Raw genomic sequence first — 14196 nt, 5'->3', positions numbered from 1 at the left:
AACACTTTAGATACATTGCAGAAATATATATGTATATACAGACATATATATTACTACAATGTATCTTAGATGCAAGATTATTGTATGAATAAGTCCAAGAGCAAGGAATTTTAAGAAAGTCCTCATGAAAACTTATCTGATCTGGTGTCCAGACAACACTTATAATACCTCTGGCACTGCTGCTAGAACCACAGTTGCTCAGTATGAGAATTTTGCTTTGAATTCCAAAACATTACCTGGTGAAGCATCAGCGTCCCCTACTGAATCAGCAGCTTTTAAGGCTGGAGCGCCCCCTACTGGTGGTCAAAGGCACCAACCCTCAATTTATGCTCGTTGGTGTGTGACTTCATTGTTAAAGTTTCATGAAAAATAATGAAAGCAACTATAATAACCACTTTATACCACGACGACTCCAGTCTTTAGGGATGGATATGATACTACTTATTGTTTTCTTTATTTTGACAAAATAATGGGAATACAAGTTGATTATCTAACTATTCAAAACTGCCATCATTAGTGGCATGATGCTTTTAACCCCAATGTTGTGTTAGGTCAAATTTGACAACTTTAAAAGTTTTACCTCCAAAAAATGTAGTTGACTTATCAGACTGACCTAAGATTCCATGTCTTTGTCCACAAAGAAGATATCCTGAAAAGAAACAAGCAAAGGTTGTGGTTCTGGAGCTTGATTGGAGGTCTCAGGGACATAAGATGATAATTTCTTCATCTTGTGCGGTCTTGGTCAGGAGCTGTGTCAGAAGCAAGTGTAGTTTTTGGGATACTTTCCTCACTTTTGACCAGGAACACAACAGGTTACATTATGTGACTGTATAAAACTTTTAAATGTTTCAAAACAAATGTTCATTATAATATTGACAGCGGGGTAGTCTCTAATACACAGTATACCGTTTGATCCGATTATTTCTTATAATCAAAATAAGACAGAAATTATGTTTCTGAGAACTCAAATTCAAGACATATAAGATCAGATTAATGAGATTAATAAAGTGGGAACACAAAATTGTTTGACATGAAATGAACACAACATGAGGGCTAAAGTCAGCTCACAGGTCTGTAGTCAGAACACAAAAAATGACCCAGTTTCTTTCATTGTTAAGAAATGCATGTTACAGCGTTGCATCCAGTAGGACATGCTCCCCTTCAAAGACACACTGAAACACATAAATGTGTGTTAAAGGCAAAAGTTTCTTCAGCTTCACAGTTCAGCCTCATTCGTCCTTTATCAGAGGGCTGTGGCGACCCCTACAGGAAACAACAGAAAGCAAAAGAAGATCAAGTTTGTTTTATCCTTTTCCTTGGTATCGTGGTTTGGAAGTTTATCTGTAAAAGAACAGAAAGTAGAAAGTTACTCAACCAAAATGTTAAATCGTCTAAGAGGCTGATTGGTGAGCCACAGCTGAACCAGTCGTCCTTGTGCAGAGAGTTTTACTTGACGACTCTCAGCCTTTACGTAGCGACTTTGAGTTTCCTGCTTCTGGAAAAAAGGGTTTTAGTGCAGAACAATACTTTGTTCCACAATCCAACACTCAAATAAACAAATCATAGCTCTGGTTCGCTAAATTAAGTTGTTAATATTGATTTTTTTATTGATTGATTCATTCAGCATTCTGTTGACTGTGTTCGTATATAATATATCCACATGGGCATGGATGCCTCACTACTGCAGATCAAATCTAACTGGTTAGCTTGGTTAGGTTTGAGGCCTACAAACAACAGGAAATAACATGAATGTGTAATAAATTCAACATGAAGGGTTGAGGTTGTGGATGTTGTGGAGGAAGTAAAAGGGAAAAAAAGAGTAAAACAAAGTATGCATGTAACAAATTTCATTAAGACCGTGCCTAAATAATAAACTCCAATTTTATCTGGAATTCTGGTTAATTAATTGTGAACCTGTTGCTCCTTAAAAGGACGTCAAAGGACAATTAACCTACAATTAAACAGTAGCTCAAATCTGCTTTGGGTTATCAAAGCAAAATTCTTGCACTTGTGACCTGTTACTAATTTATATTCAGAGTGAGAGCAGCGGGTTTTGGCTTGCACGTCAGGAAGCCGTGTGAATACAAATCAGCAGTTACGTAACAGTATGTAACAGAACACTGGCTGCTCTGTACAGCTGCCAAAGCAGGTATATAACACAGGACACACTGTGATATAGTGAACACATAAACTCTGGCATGCATACATTATACGTGTATGAACCTGTCATTTTAAAACCATCTGGTTTTAAAACTCTTTATTCACTAAAGCTACTGTTTTGTTTACATGCATACAAATGGGCTGCCATTTAATTTGTACTTGAAGGACTATTCCTGATTATTTTGGGAAAAGTGTTCGGCCTTCCTTTTGTAAAAACATCAAGTTAGGATTTTTACTTAGTCAACACTTTAAAGAATGACTGGCGCTTAAACAGTGCTCACTAGATTTTGGTGAAATTTGGGGCAACACTTGCAATGATCTTTAGGAGTTTAGACCCAATGTTTGTGGTAAAACCCATGGAAAATATTCACTAAATCCCAAGAGCAATATATACTCCATTTTGGAACATATACTTTTCTTCTAGTTCCACCAACATCTGCAGTATGTCTTCTCTGAAGTGTAGTATTTCATTATGTAAGAGCCCAAGGGCAGATTTAGTGCTGAACTCCTCGCTACCAATGAAATGAAACGTTTTAATGTTAAAGACGCCCAGCCCTTTTACCCAAGTGTCCCCTCATGCCTGAGGAGAAGTGCATGTTCAGCCATGAGCAGAGGAAGGGTCCCCAGTCCTGACAGTTCATTTCTGTAAGCAGCAACAGCTGTAGGAAAATAGCAGACTGACAAAATAATCTGAACTGCCTGAAAAATGTTTTTTCAGCTCTTGAAAAACTTACACTCATCTTATAAATACACGGCATTAAAAAGGGTACATATCAGGACACAATTAAAAATAATTCTTAGCAGGTTCTAAAATTATTTAAGTACAACCTCAGATGATTGATGGTACATGCTTTATTACAGTGTTATTATATATCAAAGAGAAATTCAGCAAAATGCTGAAGCAGTGAGTGAAAAATAATTACAACCCAGCATTCAACCATTCAGTTTGCTGCAGTGCTTGGGATCATTAACTGTAGAATACTTTGGTATACAGTGTAGGTCATGGTCAGCTCATTAACCGCGAGGTGTCCAGGTCTTGTGTTTACAAAATAAATCCAAACGCATCACCCCCTGTGCTTGACAGATGACTTTTTTTTTTAAATGTCCTGATAAATATAAAGATAAAACCTTAGGACTGAAAGTGGGTTTACTTTTCTTTTTCTTTTAAATGACTGTATCTTTAGAAAAAAAATTGCAAGCTGTTGCTTTAGAAAAACAAAAACAAACAAACAAACAAAAAACGTTTTTTTTCTTTCATAAAAACTTTATTTAAAGCGTAACATTTACACACAGAACCCAGGACAGCTCACACTGCTAAGTAGTGCCACATGGGAATGAACAACCTTGAGACTTGGGACAATCGCCCTCTCACTATCTCAACACTTACAGCTTAACATCTTCTGAGTTCGTTTTCCTGTGAATCAGTTCATCCCTCCACAGATCGACGATAAACTAGAAATTTTCATTGTTTCAAGTACATGAAGAAATGCCTACTCTTACCACGTGTGGCTAAGTTACTGTGGAAAGTTGATTTTCCTTTCCCTACCATTTGTCAACAAAGTCTGTATGCGGTAAGCTTTTTGAGCTGTGGCAATTTATTCCTTCTAATATTTCTAGTAAATACTAGAAGAAATTAAAATATGCCGGATATTATGTAACCTATGGTCCTTTTCGTATCATGTGCAGGGCGATTGCATCAGCACCAAAACCTGCACGACCACGTTCTTGAATGGGGTTCGGTGCTGCCTTCATGTCCTGTGGGAAATTCGACCAAAGTTTTAATGTTTGTTCAAAAAGCTAAAGAATAACTCCCAACATTGTACCTTCAATCTCCTTTTCAAATAGCATAACAATAATATACCTCAGAAACATTTGCTTGTTTTTGATCCCATTATTAAAAATGTTGTTGTTCTTTATCTATCCCAAAGTGGGTCTATTCTTGTGTGCGCAGCAGCTAGTTTTATTTGGGTGTAAAAACACGCTAAATAAAAGCTCGAGAAAGTTAATAAAGTGAGGTAATATAGAATATATGAGCTAAATAAGTAAATTTAAATGGTTTATAATAAAAGGCTAACAAGTTTAACTCATCTTAAGGGAATATTATATATAATTAATAAAGAATGTCTTACGGTTGGTATATTTGGACAAATGCGTATTAATAATTTGTAGTTATTTTTTCAGTTTCATTCTTAAGTATTAGAGGTGTATTTCAGTCAAAGTGGGAGCAGTCTCACTAATTTCCTCTTGTAACAAAAACAGAGGACGGATCCCGGCTACTCAAGAGGCTGCCTCGTGTGGATTTTTGTCTTAATTCCACACACATCCTTCCTTTTGTCGACGCGCTGTATCCTGAACGCAGCACCGATTGCTATGACTACTTGTGTTAACCAGTGCATCAGAGGCACACGCCTGTGGGTGGACCAATCAGAGCCTCCGATGTCATGCTATGCCAGCAGTGACATAGAAGGATGGGGGTGTAAACCTAAAACCGGTCCCACATCAGGAAACCCGGATAATACCGACAGGACTCACTCCAACACAGAACAACCTGCTGACTCCATCTGAATCACATTCCATCATGTCTGAGTTTATCTCTGGGTGAGTGAACTATTCATACCTTCCTTTTGTATTCGTATTAAAGACTAAAGACATCTGTGTGTGATTAGAACTACTCGTGTAGGCAGACTCTATTTATGATGTATTAATCCCTCAAATACCAAATACTCGCACCTCTAGCATACGTTTTCTGTGTGGAGGCTGGATTAACTTTGCGTAGTCCATCACCGGGTTTCTATTCTGTTGAATGTGTATAGCTGCTTCTGTCGAACATCACTAAGGAAACTAATATCCTCAAACTGCTTAATTACGGTGGTCCTGATTTAAAAAATAAAAAAATAGATAAATAAATAAACTGCCTGGGGCTTTAACATCTCTCCGCTCCGCTGGCAGTTTTCCTGAGTTCTTCCGCAGTCTTTGAACGCGCAATTACGCGCGGAAGAGCTACAACGTGTCCACCGGCACTGATGGATGGGGCGGAAAAACCCCACACGAGATCCTCCGTGACGTCACTGAACCCGCTGTCCCATTACTGGCACAGGAAGGTGGTTTATTCACAGTGAACACACACTGTAATCTCCTCGTTGCCGTAATGCTTCCTTCATGTCGCAGTTTGTTTCATTAGACCACATGTGGGCCCAATGAGGTGTCCGTGAGTCAGCTACAGGCTCCACCACCATCACATAAAAGTGTGGGCTGGGTTAGTGACGGAGCGCACGTACCACTTTGAAAGAGGAAAAGATTGGAAGCGATTGAACAGAAAGATTAGAACATGATTTTTGTTTGTTTTATTCTGTTTTTTAAATGTTGATCAAGTAAAAAAGAACAGATCTTCACTTTCCCTCGATTTCTATATTAATATCGTTTTTTATCCTTATATAAAATAAGCATATACTGCCATTATTGTAGTGCTTTTTTTAGTACACATTTCACTGCGTGTTGTACTCAGAACTATGTATGTGATAAATAAAGGATCTTGAATCTTGAATCTTGTCCTGCTTAAAACACCTGATCAAAGTAGCATCATTAATAGACCCACTCTACCACCTGGGCCACAGCTGGTCCAACAAATACAAAATCAAAAGGAAAAGGATTTTTCCAACTACTGTGAAGCTTCTTTCTGAACGAAAAAGAAGGTCTATAAAGGGGCTTTAGGGATTCAAAAGGCGGTATAACTCCCAAACTCCTCCAGAGTCTTCAGTTATTCTTGTGGTAATTACACTGTGGTGATTTTAATTACAATAGCTCCACTTGGGTGGGTGAGTGGGGGAAGGGTTGGGATGTTTTGTACCACTAATGAAATGATTTAAAACACATGTGATATTTAAAACTACATGTGATATTTCCATTGATGATAGGCATCCACTCTACAAATCAGTGCCTTACCATATGTGGTTAAGGCCTCTGCATCTACTGCATAGGATGAGGGGGGTGGCCAGAGGGCATGCAGTGAAGCTAATTTGGCAATACGTGGTGTGTAATAAGCAGAATAAACAAGTTCTCTGATGCTATCTTGCTGAGCCCCTTTTTATGCTAATATTCAGCTTTAATAAGACACTTCCCCAGTCTTTGTTAATGGCTTATATATCGGATGAGCCTGTTAACAGCTCACTTTGATCCGGTTAAAGATAAAGTGTTTGTAGAAAAGAGCACAGACAGGTTAAACAATATTTAGTTTGCTTTTGATTAAACTATTTGCTTTTGGGGTTGTTTTTAAGGTTTTATGTTATTTCATTGGTTCTATTACATGTGGAACAACCTAGTGGCTGTAATCAAGTGGCTTTACAACATTTTATTATTTATATAGTTTAAAAAAACGTAGCCATCCTCAGGAAATTAACAGGGTTATAAGTAAAGTTAAAGAGCCGTGGTGGTGGGCGAGATCAGAGCAAAGAAGGCAGAAAACCGTCAGTGTTGATGTGAGAATTGACTCCTCAAATGTACAGACAAACAAAACTGAACAATAAAAGGTGCATCGATGTTTGGTTGAGAAACATTTCATTCTGTTTACATCACACAGGCATTTCACTCTACCACCTGACCGTGACACACTCTATGTTTGCACAATAACAGGATATTAAGTGTGTTTGTACATGTCTGTTCAAGACATTCATTTCAGCTCAGGAACTGTACAGGATACTCCTCCTTACAAATTGCATCGGCTGAAATGGCAAATCACTGTTATTTCCTGGTAAAGGAATGCCTTATGCAGTATGAATTTGTGTGTAAGAAGACTAAAGCCTCTATGTCAGACCTTTGAGATAAATACTATAAATAAAAACTGACTTTGTTTGTGTGCCCTCACATGTTAGGTCACGTTCCGCTTTGAAACACTGCATAACTTCATGTTTTCATATATGTTTCTCTTGCTTTCCAGCGTCAGCTATGAAGAATGCAAGACCACAGCTGATTGGCTGCTGTCGAACACACAGGTGCGGCCGATTGTGGGAATCGTGTGCGGTTCAGGCCTGGGAGGTCTGGCTGAAATGATCAAGGACCCGCAGATCTTCAAATACAGCGATATTCCCAATTTCCCCCGGAGTACAGGTATCCACAACCTCCAGCTGTTTGGGAAACACAACTGTTTGTTTGTTTGTGTGTGTGTGTGTGTGTGTGTGTGTGTGTGTGTGTGTGTGTGTGTGTGTGTGTGTGTGTGTGTGCGCGCATGCTTGTGACCTTGATTCGACACAGTCCCACGGCACTTTATGAAACAGTCTTAAGATTTAATCTGCTGATTTTTTTATTCTTGGACATGAATTGTCATTACACTGCTCTTAAAAAGGGAGAGTTAATCCATATAAACTGTTCAGTTAGAATTAGGAAGTACAAATACTGTATTAGGTGTAGAAAAAGATCATGTTTTGAGTTAAAATATAATAGTTGCCACTTTTCCTACTTTTAGAGCTTTATCTTCTTCATTGTCAAATCCAACTGTGCTGACTCATGACTACTTCACACTTTGCCATAAGATTGGGCTGTGTTGTGAATTGCACTGGGGTCTAACAGCGTGTGTTTGTGTGTGTTGCAGTGCATGGTCATGCTGGCCGGCTCGTGTTTGGAACACTAAAAGGGAAGCCATGTGTATGCATGCAGGGCAGGTTCCACCTGTACGAGGGCTACCCCATCCAGAAGGTGAGTAGAGACAAAAAGCTAACACAGGCAATAAAAGCTTGTCGTTTTTTTATTATCGGAGTCTTCTGGACTAGAGCAGGTTCTTCCATTTAGAGGACGTTCCATATATTCTCACAGGGTCAATAAGTTGTATTCAGTCAGAGGACAAAAGGAAACCTGAGGCAGGGGTGGGGAGAGGAAGTACACAGTCACAGTCATTTCTGGATGGCTGAACATTGTAAATGTTCTGTATCGATATTCCACACCCGATGTTAGCTTTGTGGTTTGTGAGCGTTAGCAGCACTTAAGTCCCAGTACTTTAAACCCCTGTAGTCCGTATCATAAAATGCTAAATTAAAGGATTGTATCCCTCACACAACACAGCAGATATTTATTCTAATGTATGTTTTACCTAATCACACAATAGAGATGAATTAGATTTGTTTTACAAGGTTTTAGAGAGATTTGCTCATAATATACCTCCAATCATACAGATACAAAATGTGGATGAATAAAATTTTGTCTGTACTCCAGAAAGATTTGAATAAAAACATTTTAAAAACTCAGCAGGAACTTTTTCCCCTCAGACACTGGTCAGGATTATACAGGGTTATCCACAGGCTTTTCTGTCCAGTGTTTACAGTGGAACAGTTTATCTAGTAGAAAGTTATTCCCACAAAAAGTGCCAGCTCGGAGCTTTGCAGACACAAACAGCTGCTGAGCATCTCAAATGTAAATCTCAGGTTTCTAAGGCTTCTGGAAGATTACTCAGTCCCAGACTTTTGCTGTGGAGCGCATGGAGACTAAACAATGAGAAAATTAGCGTTCTCTCTGACTTGGATGGCTCCTTAAATGTAATGTTGATCTAAGCTTGTTATGTCGACTGCTCTCGGGAGAAGACAACTGTATTCAGGTTATCAGTGTAGGAAATTTCTTTGTGTCTATTGTTACATCAGTGTGTTAATAAATAAAGGTGAATTTCCTAAATCGATAACTGAGAGCAGTTTTCTTCCACACATTTCATGTCTCTTGTGTTATTCAGTGTTCGCTTTGCATGAGGTTTGCTTGTTTGTCTTATAACGTTAACACACGTTTTTTGTGTGTTTTATATTCACTTATTTATACTAGATCACATTGCCCATGCGCGTCTTCAAGCTGATGGGCGTAGAGACGATGATAATGACCAACGCAGCCGGAGGCCTCAACCAGGACTACAAAGTGGGGGACATCATGGTCATCAAGGACCACATCAACATGCCAGGGTTTGCTGGGGTCAACCCGCTGTCTGGACCCAATGATGACAGGTAGATGGAGGTGAGGGAGGGGTAGAAGCAGATATTGAAGACAGCATTTTTTGGTTTGAAGCTTTTCTAGCTAATTTTTTTCTCAGTACATTAAGCATTAAATTTTGCTGTTCCAGTCATTGTTAACATTTCCCTGTAGCTATGAAAGTCAACCAGTCCACTATCAGTCTAAGGGCTGTGCACTTCTGTTGTTATAAATAAAGCAGGCTGAATGCGAACCTGTGTAACAAGAAGCGTTGGAGAAGATTTCCTCTGAATTAAAAACAAACTGTTATGAATGAGCCGTTGTTTAGCTCAGTAGAAACATTTAGACAGACCGACCGCTAAAATCATTAACAAGACCTCGGAAAATGCCTCACCCTGGTACTACCCGGTGCTACACTCTCAGCGTACACATGGTTGAAATTTAGTCACAGTAAAAGTAGCCCTGGGGCCACAAGAGAGTCACCTTTCGGACTTAAATTTGTTCAGGTTTAACCTTGGTACAAACACATTTACATGAATGTTAGAAAAGATGCGCTGCAGTAACAGAATTTGCTCATTCTGTTACTTATTTTATCATAACTGACTACTGTCCTCCTAAAGATCGCAAATTTTATGTTTGTAAGCAACTCATGGTCCCCAAATCATTTGGTTAAATATTTCAAGTGAGGGCTACACCGTCACTGTGCAAACAATTGAGCTGTTCTAAGTTCCCTCCTCCACCATGACAAATGTGCATTGTTGGGCCCTCCTACACAAAACTGTGACTCTTCAGACCTTTAACAACAATAGGCATTTGATTTTTAGGGTCAGCAAGTATGTCTGTTGTTTAGGGTGGCTTCACACTGGAGGCTTTGCATGACACTTATTTAATGCTGGCCACAGAGCCAGGTTGAGACATTAACAACTGCCAAGTGGGGATGTTGTGGTTTATTTAAAATTATGATCAGCTTATGTTGGTCTGTTATAATGAACATAGCACATTCTTATCTCTGTAAGAGATGCTGAAAGATAAGACAATTTGACTGATGAAAAATATCCTTTGTGAGCTTTTTATTTTCTCATGATCACATTAAAAAACTCTGAGTATCTATTTGTTGGGTAACTTCAGTATTGAGTCATAGCTGTGTAGATTCCTGTCTTTTGTTGTGTAGATTCTTTTGCATCAACACTCCTGTTCTCCCTTCAGGTTTGGCTTGCGTTTCCCCTGCATGTCTGATGCCTACGATCGCAAGCTCCGGCAGCTGGCACTCGACGTGGCCGCAGAGCTGGGCTTTAGTGAATTTGTCCGTGAAGGCGTGTACTGCGTCCTCGGAGGCCCCTCCTTCGAAACCATCGCCGAGTGCCGCATGCTCCACATGCTAGGCGCTGATGCTGTCGGTGAGTTTTAAATGTTGCTCTCTCACACAAAAACACATCGACTTCTGTTTTAATATTTCTACACGCCTCACATTGTCCCTATCCCGAATCATCACAACTAAAAGCAGATATCTTTTTGAATGAATGGAGATCTGATCTGATCCAAAATCTCCCCAATTTCAATATATACATTAAGTTTTCACAAAGGCATAAAGGATTACCAAAAGCAAAAGGATTATTTTGGGAGTCAGCTCTATTACAGTGTAAACACTGATACGCATTATAGTACGATACACAGGCAGGTGTCACATCAAACTCATATAAGCCAGTAAAGAATCAAGGGAATGGTCAGAAGACATGGTTCTCAGTCAGAAAGGATGGATTTCTTGCTCTAGGATGGATATTAGTTGCTTATTTAGGAGAAGAATTCAGATAATAGTCTTGTTCAGGATGGAGGGTGAAGTAGAGTTCAAAAGTAAAGCAGTCACTTTACTGGTTGATCGAGGTTCCTACTCTCATCTGTCTCTGCAAACTGTGTGTCGTGGCTGAAAGAATAAAATCACAGATCCATGTTTACCCTGAGAGATAAGGTGAAGAGCTCTGTTACTCATGGGGAGCTCAGGATCGGTGCTTTGGCTTTTAGGAGGCCTGTTGAAAGTCTTATCAGATTAATTTACTTCTTAAAGGAGCTGCTTTAATCGATCAAGCAGTCTCTTTTATAATACGATATGCAGAATAGGCCTTTTTCAGATGTAAGGCAAAGGAAAATTCTTGTTAGGGACTGCAAAACACAAACAAGGCATTTAATGGATAAAATAATAATCAACATATCAGCATACCTCACACAGACGAAACGTCTCATCCCTCTATAGAAAAAGATTGCCCACAATACACTAATATACCAAAAACTACATCCATATGTACAATACTAAATAAAATCTGACAGTTAAATAATTTCATATTTGTTCTTCTAGTTTAAGCATAAGCTTTATGCCATTTAATTAAGGAAGTATATTGAGAACGTCAGTGTTATAACTTACCTTTTGAATTTTTAATGCAGGGATGAGCACAGTACACGAGGTGATCGTCGCCCGCCACGCCGGGATGCGCTGCTTCGCCTTGTCTCTGATCAGCAACCGCGCAGTGATGGACTACGACAGCCACGAGAAGGCCAACCACGAAGAGGTCCTGGAGACGGGCAGGCTGAGGGCCGAGCAGATGGAGAAGCTCGTGTCCACCATTGTGGCTCAGCTGGAGCATAACATCAATAACTGATAGATGACCTGGTGGCCACCGTCACTGCACTTGATCTCTGCATCACAGCTAGAAGATTTCTATCAAAACGCTTAGCTAAAAGCAATTTTTAAAGCACAATGCTTGTAGTATGATGAACTACTTTCTTAGCAAAACTTTTTAGTCTTATGAGCTTGGAAACTGGTCCACATAATAAGCTTTGTTTACATTTACACTGCACAGATACTGTGTTAGGACAAAAGTTCTCTTGACTATTTCCTGCTGTAGTATACTGTACTCTGTCCAGCTGCAAAGGGATTCAGTGAAACAGTATCGTGTTATAAAACCTAAATTATTAACCTATTTATTTCTTATTCTCTTACATTCCCTCACATCAACTATTCGCTAATATGAAAAACAAATGATATTCACATTTTTTTTTATTTAAGAGGACCAACTCATTCAGCATACGTTCCTGTCAATTTGACTAAAGTGGTAATAATGTTCCTTTTTTGTAGAGAAAATGTAAATTATAAACTATTTATAGAAAATGTATTTAAGTAGGTTTTTTGTATTTGTTTTTTTTAAATGTATAGACTACATTGAAGAAAGAGACATGGCACAGTTATGAAAGAAAGTAGATTAGATTAAAAAATGTCTTGCCATTTCCTGTCACTGTGTAAACTAACAGGCCGGCTGTGCGTCAGCCTGTGCTTTTAGTGGTACTTTACTAAGATCTGTAACAACTATAGCTCAGCTTTTACAATAAATTACTAATAAAAGTGGTTTTTGTGTGCTGCGTTTGAAACTGTAGGGCTGAATGTTTCTGTGATCAATCACAGGATGTCTCTCTCCAGTCATCTTGAAATGATTTAAATCAATCTTCATTTTCATGCTAAAGCATTAAGAGACTCAAAATTAAAGTAATGTTTTTTTGTTATTCGTGTGCAAACATTTTCTGACTGTTCTCACCTTTTATTTGTGAAGTTAGTGTCTTTCATTCAAGTATTTTTGTACCCCTTCGGTTTATTTATTACCTTGTAAATGTGCCACTAAAGCAAAGACAATCTGATCAGCTTAATTTAAATAACTCCTAAATTTTTAATGTTATTTTTAATATTTGGCTTCACCTAAAGGACAAAGAAAAATACTGTTGGACCAAAAAAGGTGAAGAAATCCAAACTCTGTCCACACATAAAGGAGCCTGTTAGAAGAAAACCTTCAATTAAAGCACAACCTGCTAGCTCAGTGTAAGTTTCCCTGAGTAAGAATTTAGTAGGTACTCAGTTTGTTTCTCATTTTATCTGCAGTCCTTATCCTCCTTTCTTATCACTGACAGCCTCCCCTAACTTTCCCATGCATTTTCTACTCTGCATGCCACCTCTGGTCACTTTCTTACCCAAATATCACCCACTGCCATTTGTTCCCTTCCTCCTCCCATGAAAAGAAAAAAAATTCCATGACGCTCAGGCACTGCTGTTTATAGCCAAACAAGGTCGTGAGAATTTTACAAGCTGTCTGTAATCCAGCATCCAAAAGAGGGCGATCAGGTGTCTGCACAAAATGTGCTGAATAAATACACAGAAACAAAGAATCATCCTGTGGGTGTGAAGGCTAGATTTATGGAAAAGTACGCACATAAACCTTTGTGAGTCCTCAGTGTACTGCAAGTAATTTTCTTGCTGTTCATAAAAATGTGTTGAACGCAAAGCGGTTGACATATTTTCACTTCTGGTTCCTCCTTCGAACAAGAAAGTTAAAGGTACTGATCTGCACTATTTGACTTGAACACACTTTATATATAAGCTTTGAATCTCCACAGATAACACGTTCTACAACTTGCAGCTGAGGTAAAAAACAGCAGAAGACAGATTCTGCTGAAATGTGAGTATACTGTACTCTGTCCAGCTGCAAAGGATTACTAATAAGGCCATAGGAATAGATCGCACCTCTGATCTCTGAATGTACTCGAAGCAGTCTGGCCATTCTCCTCTGACCTCTGGCCTCAACAAAGCATTTTAACCTAGAGAAGTGAAGTTCACTAGATTTGTTCTCTTTTTCAGATATTTACACAAGACAAACAAGACATTTCTGCTTCAGCTCTGTGTGATATTATTTAGAGGGGACACGATTACTGTCATTGCAGCTATAAAACTAAGAACACAGAAGCCCCGCCCACCTACTGTTTAACCCTTGTGAGAGGCATCCAGCTGACAGAAAGTTGGCTCAAAGGTAGGTGAAGTGAGCTAAAACAGGATGCTTTACACAGAGGATAAACTGAGGGGTTGTATTAAAATGGCCCATTATTGGACAAATAAGCCTTTGAAAACTTCCTCCACTTACATCAAAAAAGTCTCACAAATATGACAGCTGTTCTCGAAAGATAATGTAGAAGAAAAAGGAAGTGTTTTTCACACGCCATCTACCGGGGTACACTGCACCCGGGCAGTTTTTTGTTGTACTTTACAACCTCCCAATAAAAAGCCACATT

General features: G+C 38.9%; 1 protein-coding gene across 1 annotated transcript; it reads left to right on the top strand.

The window, feature by feature from the left end:
* The first annotated feature begins 4613 nt into the window (after positions 1-4613).
* On the top strand, positions 4614-12490 carry LOC146368017 (purine nucleoside phosphorylase-like). Its single transcript, XM_084911530.1, has 6 exons — positions 4614-4758; positions 7094-7263; positions 7745-7848; positions 8956-9131; positions 10303-10493; positions 11533-12490. The coding sequence occupies exons 1-6, from the start codon at positions 4739-4741 to the stop codon at positions 11745-11747; spliced, it is 876 nt and encodes a 291-aa protein (XP_084767656.1). The 5' UTR covers positions 4614-4738; the 3' UTR covers positions 11748-12490.
* Positions 12491-14196: the final 1706 nt, after the last annotated feature.

This window comes from Perissodus microlepis, chromosome 18, assembly GCF_051167445.1.
Source record: "Perissodus microlepis isolate ML-2025 ecotype Zambia chromosome 18, ASM5116744v1, whole genome shotgun sequence".
NCBI classification, from domain to species: domain Eukaryota; kingdom Metazoa; phylum Chordata; class Actinopteri; order Cichliformes; family Cichlidae; genus Perissodus; species Perissodus microlepis.
Note: the sequence above shows the minus strand (reverse complement) of the source record. Positions and strands in the feature narration are given on the sequence as shown.

Coding starts and splice junctions, on each gene's coding strand:
- LOC146368017 (XM_084911530.1), top strand. CDS start 4,739: ATGTCTGAGTTTATCTCTGG. Junction 7,264..7,744: donor CAATTTCCCCCGGAGTACAG/GTATCCACAACC, acceptor TGTGTGTTGCAG/TGCATGGTCATGCTGGCCGG. Junction 10,494..11,532: donor GCTAGGCGCTGATGCTGTCG/GTGAGTTTTAAA, acceptor TTTTTAATGCAG/GGATGAGCACAGTACACGAG.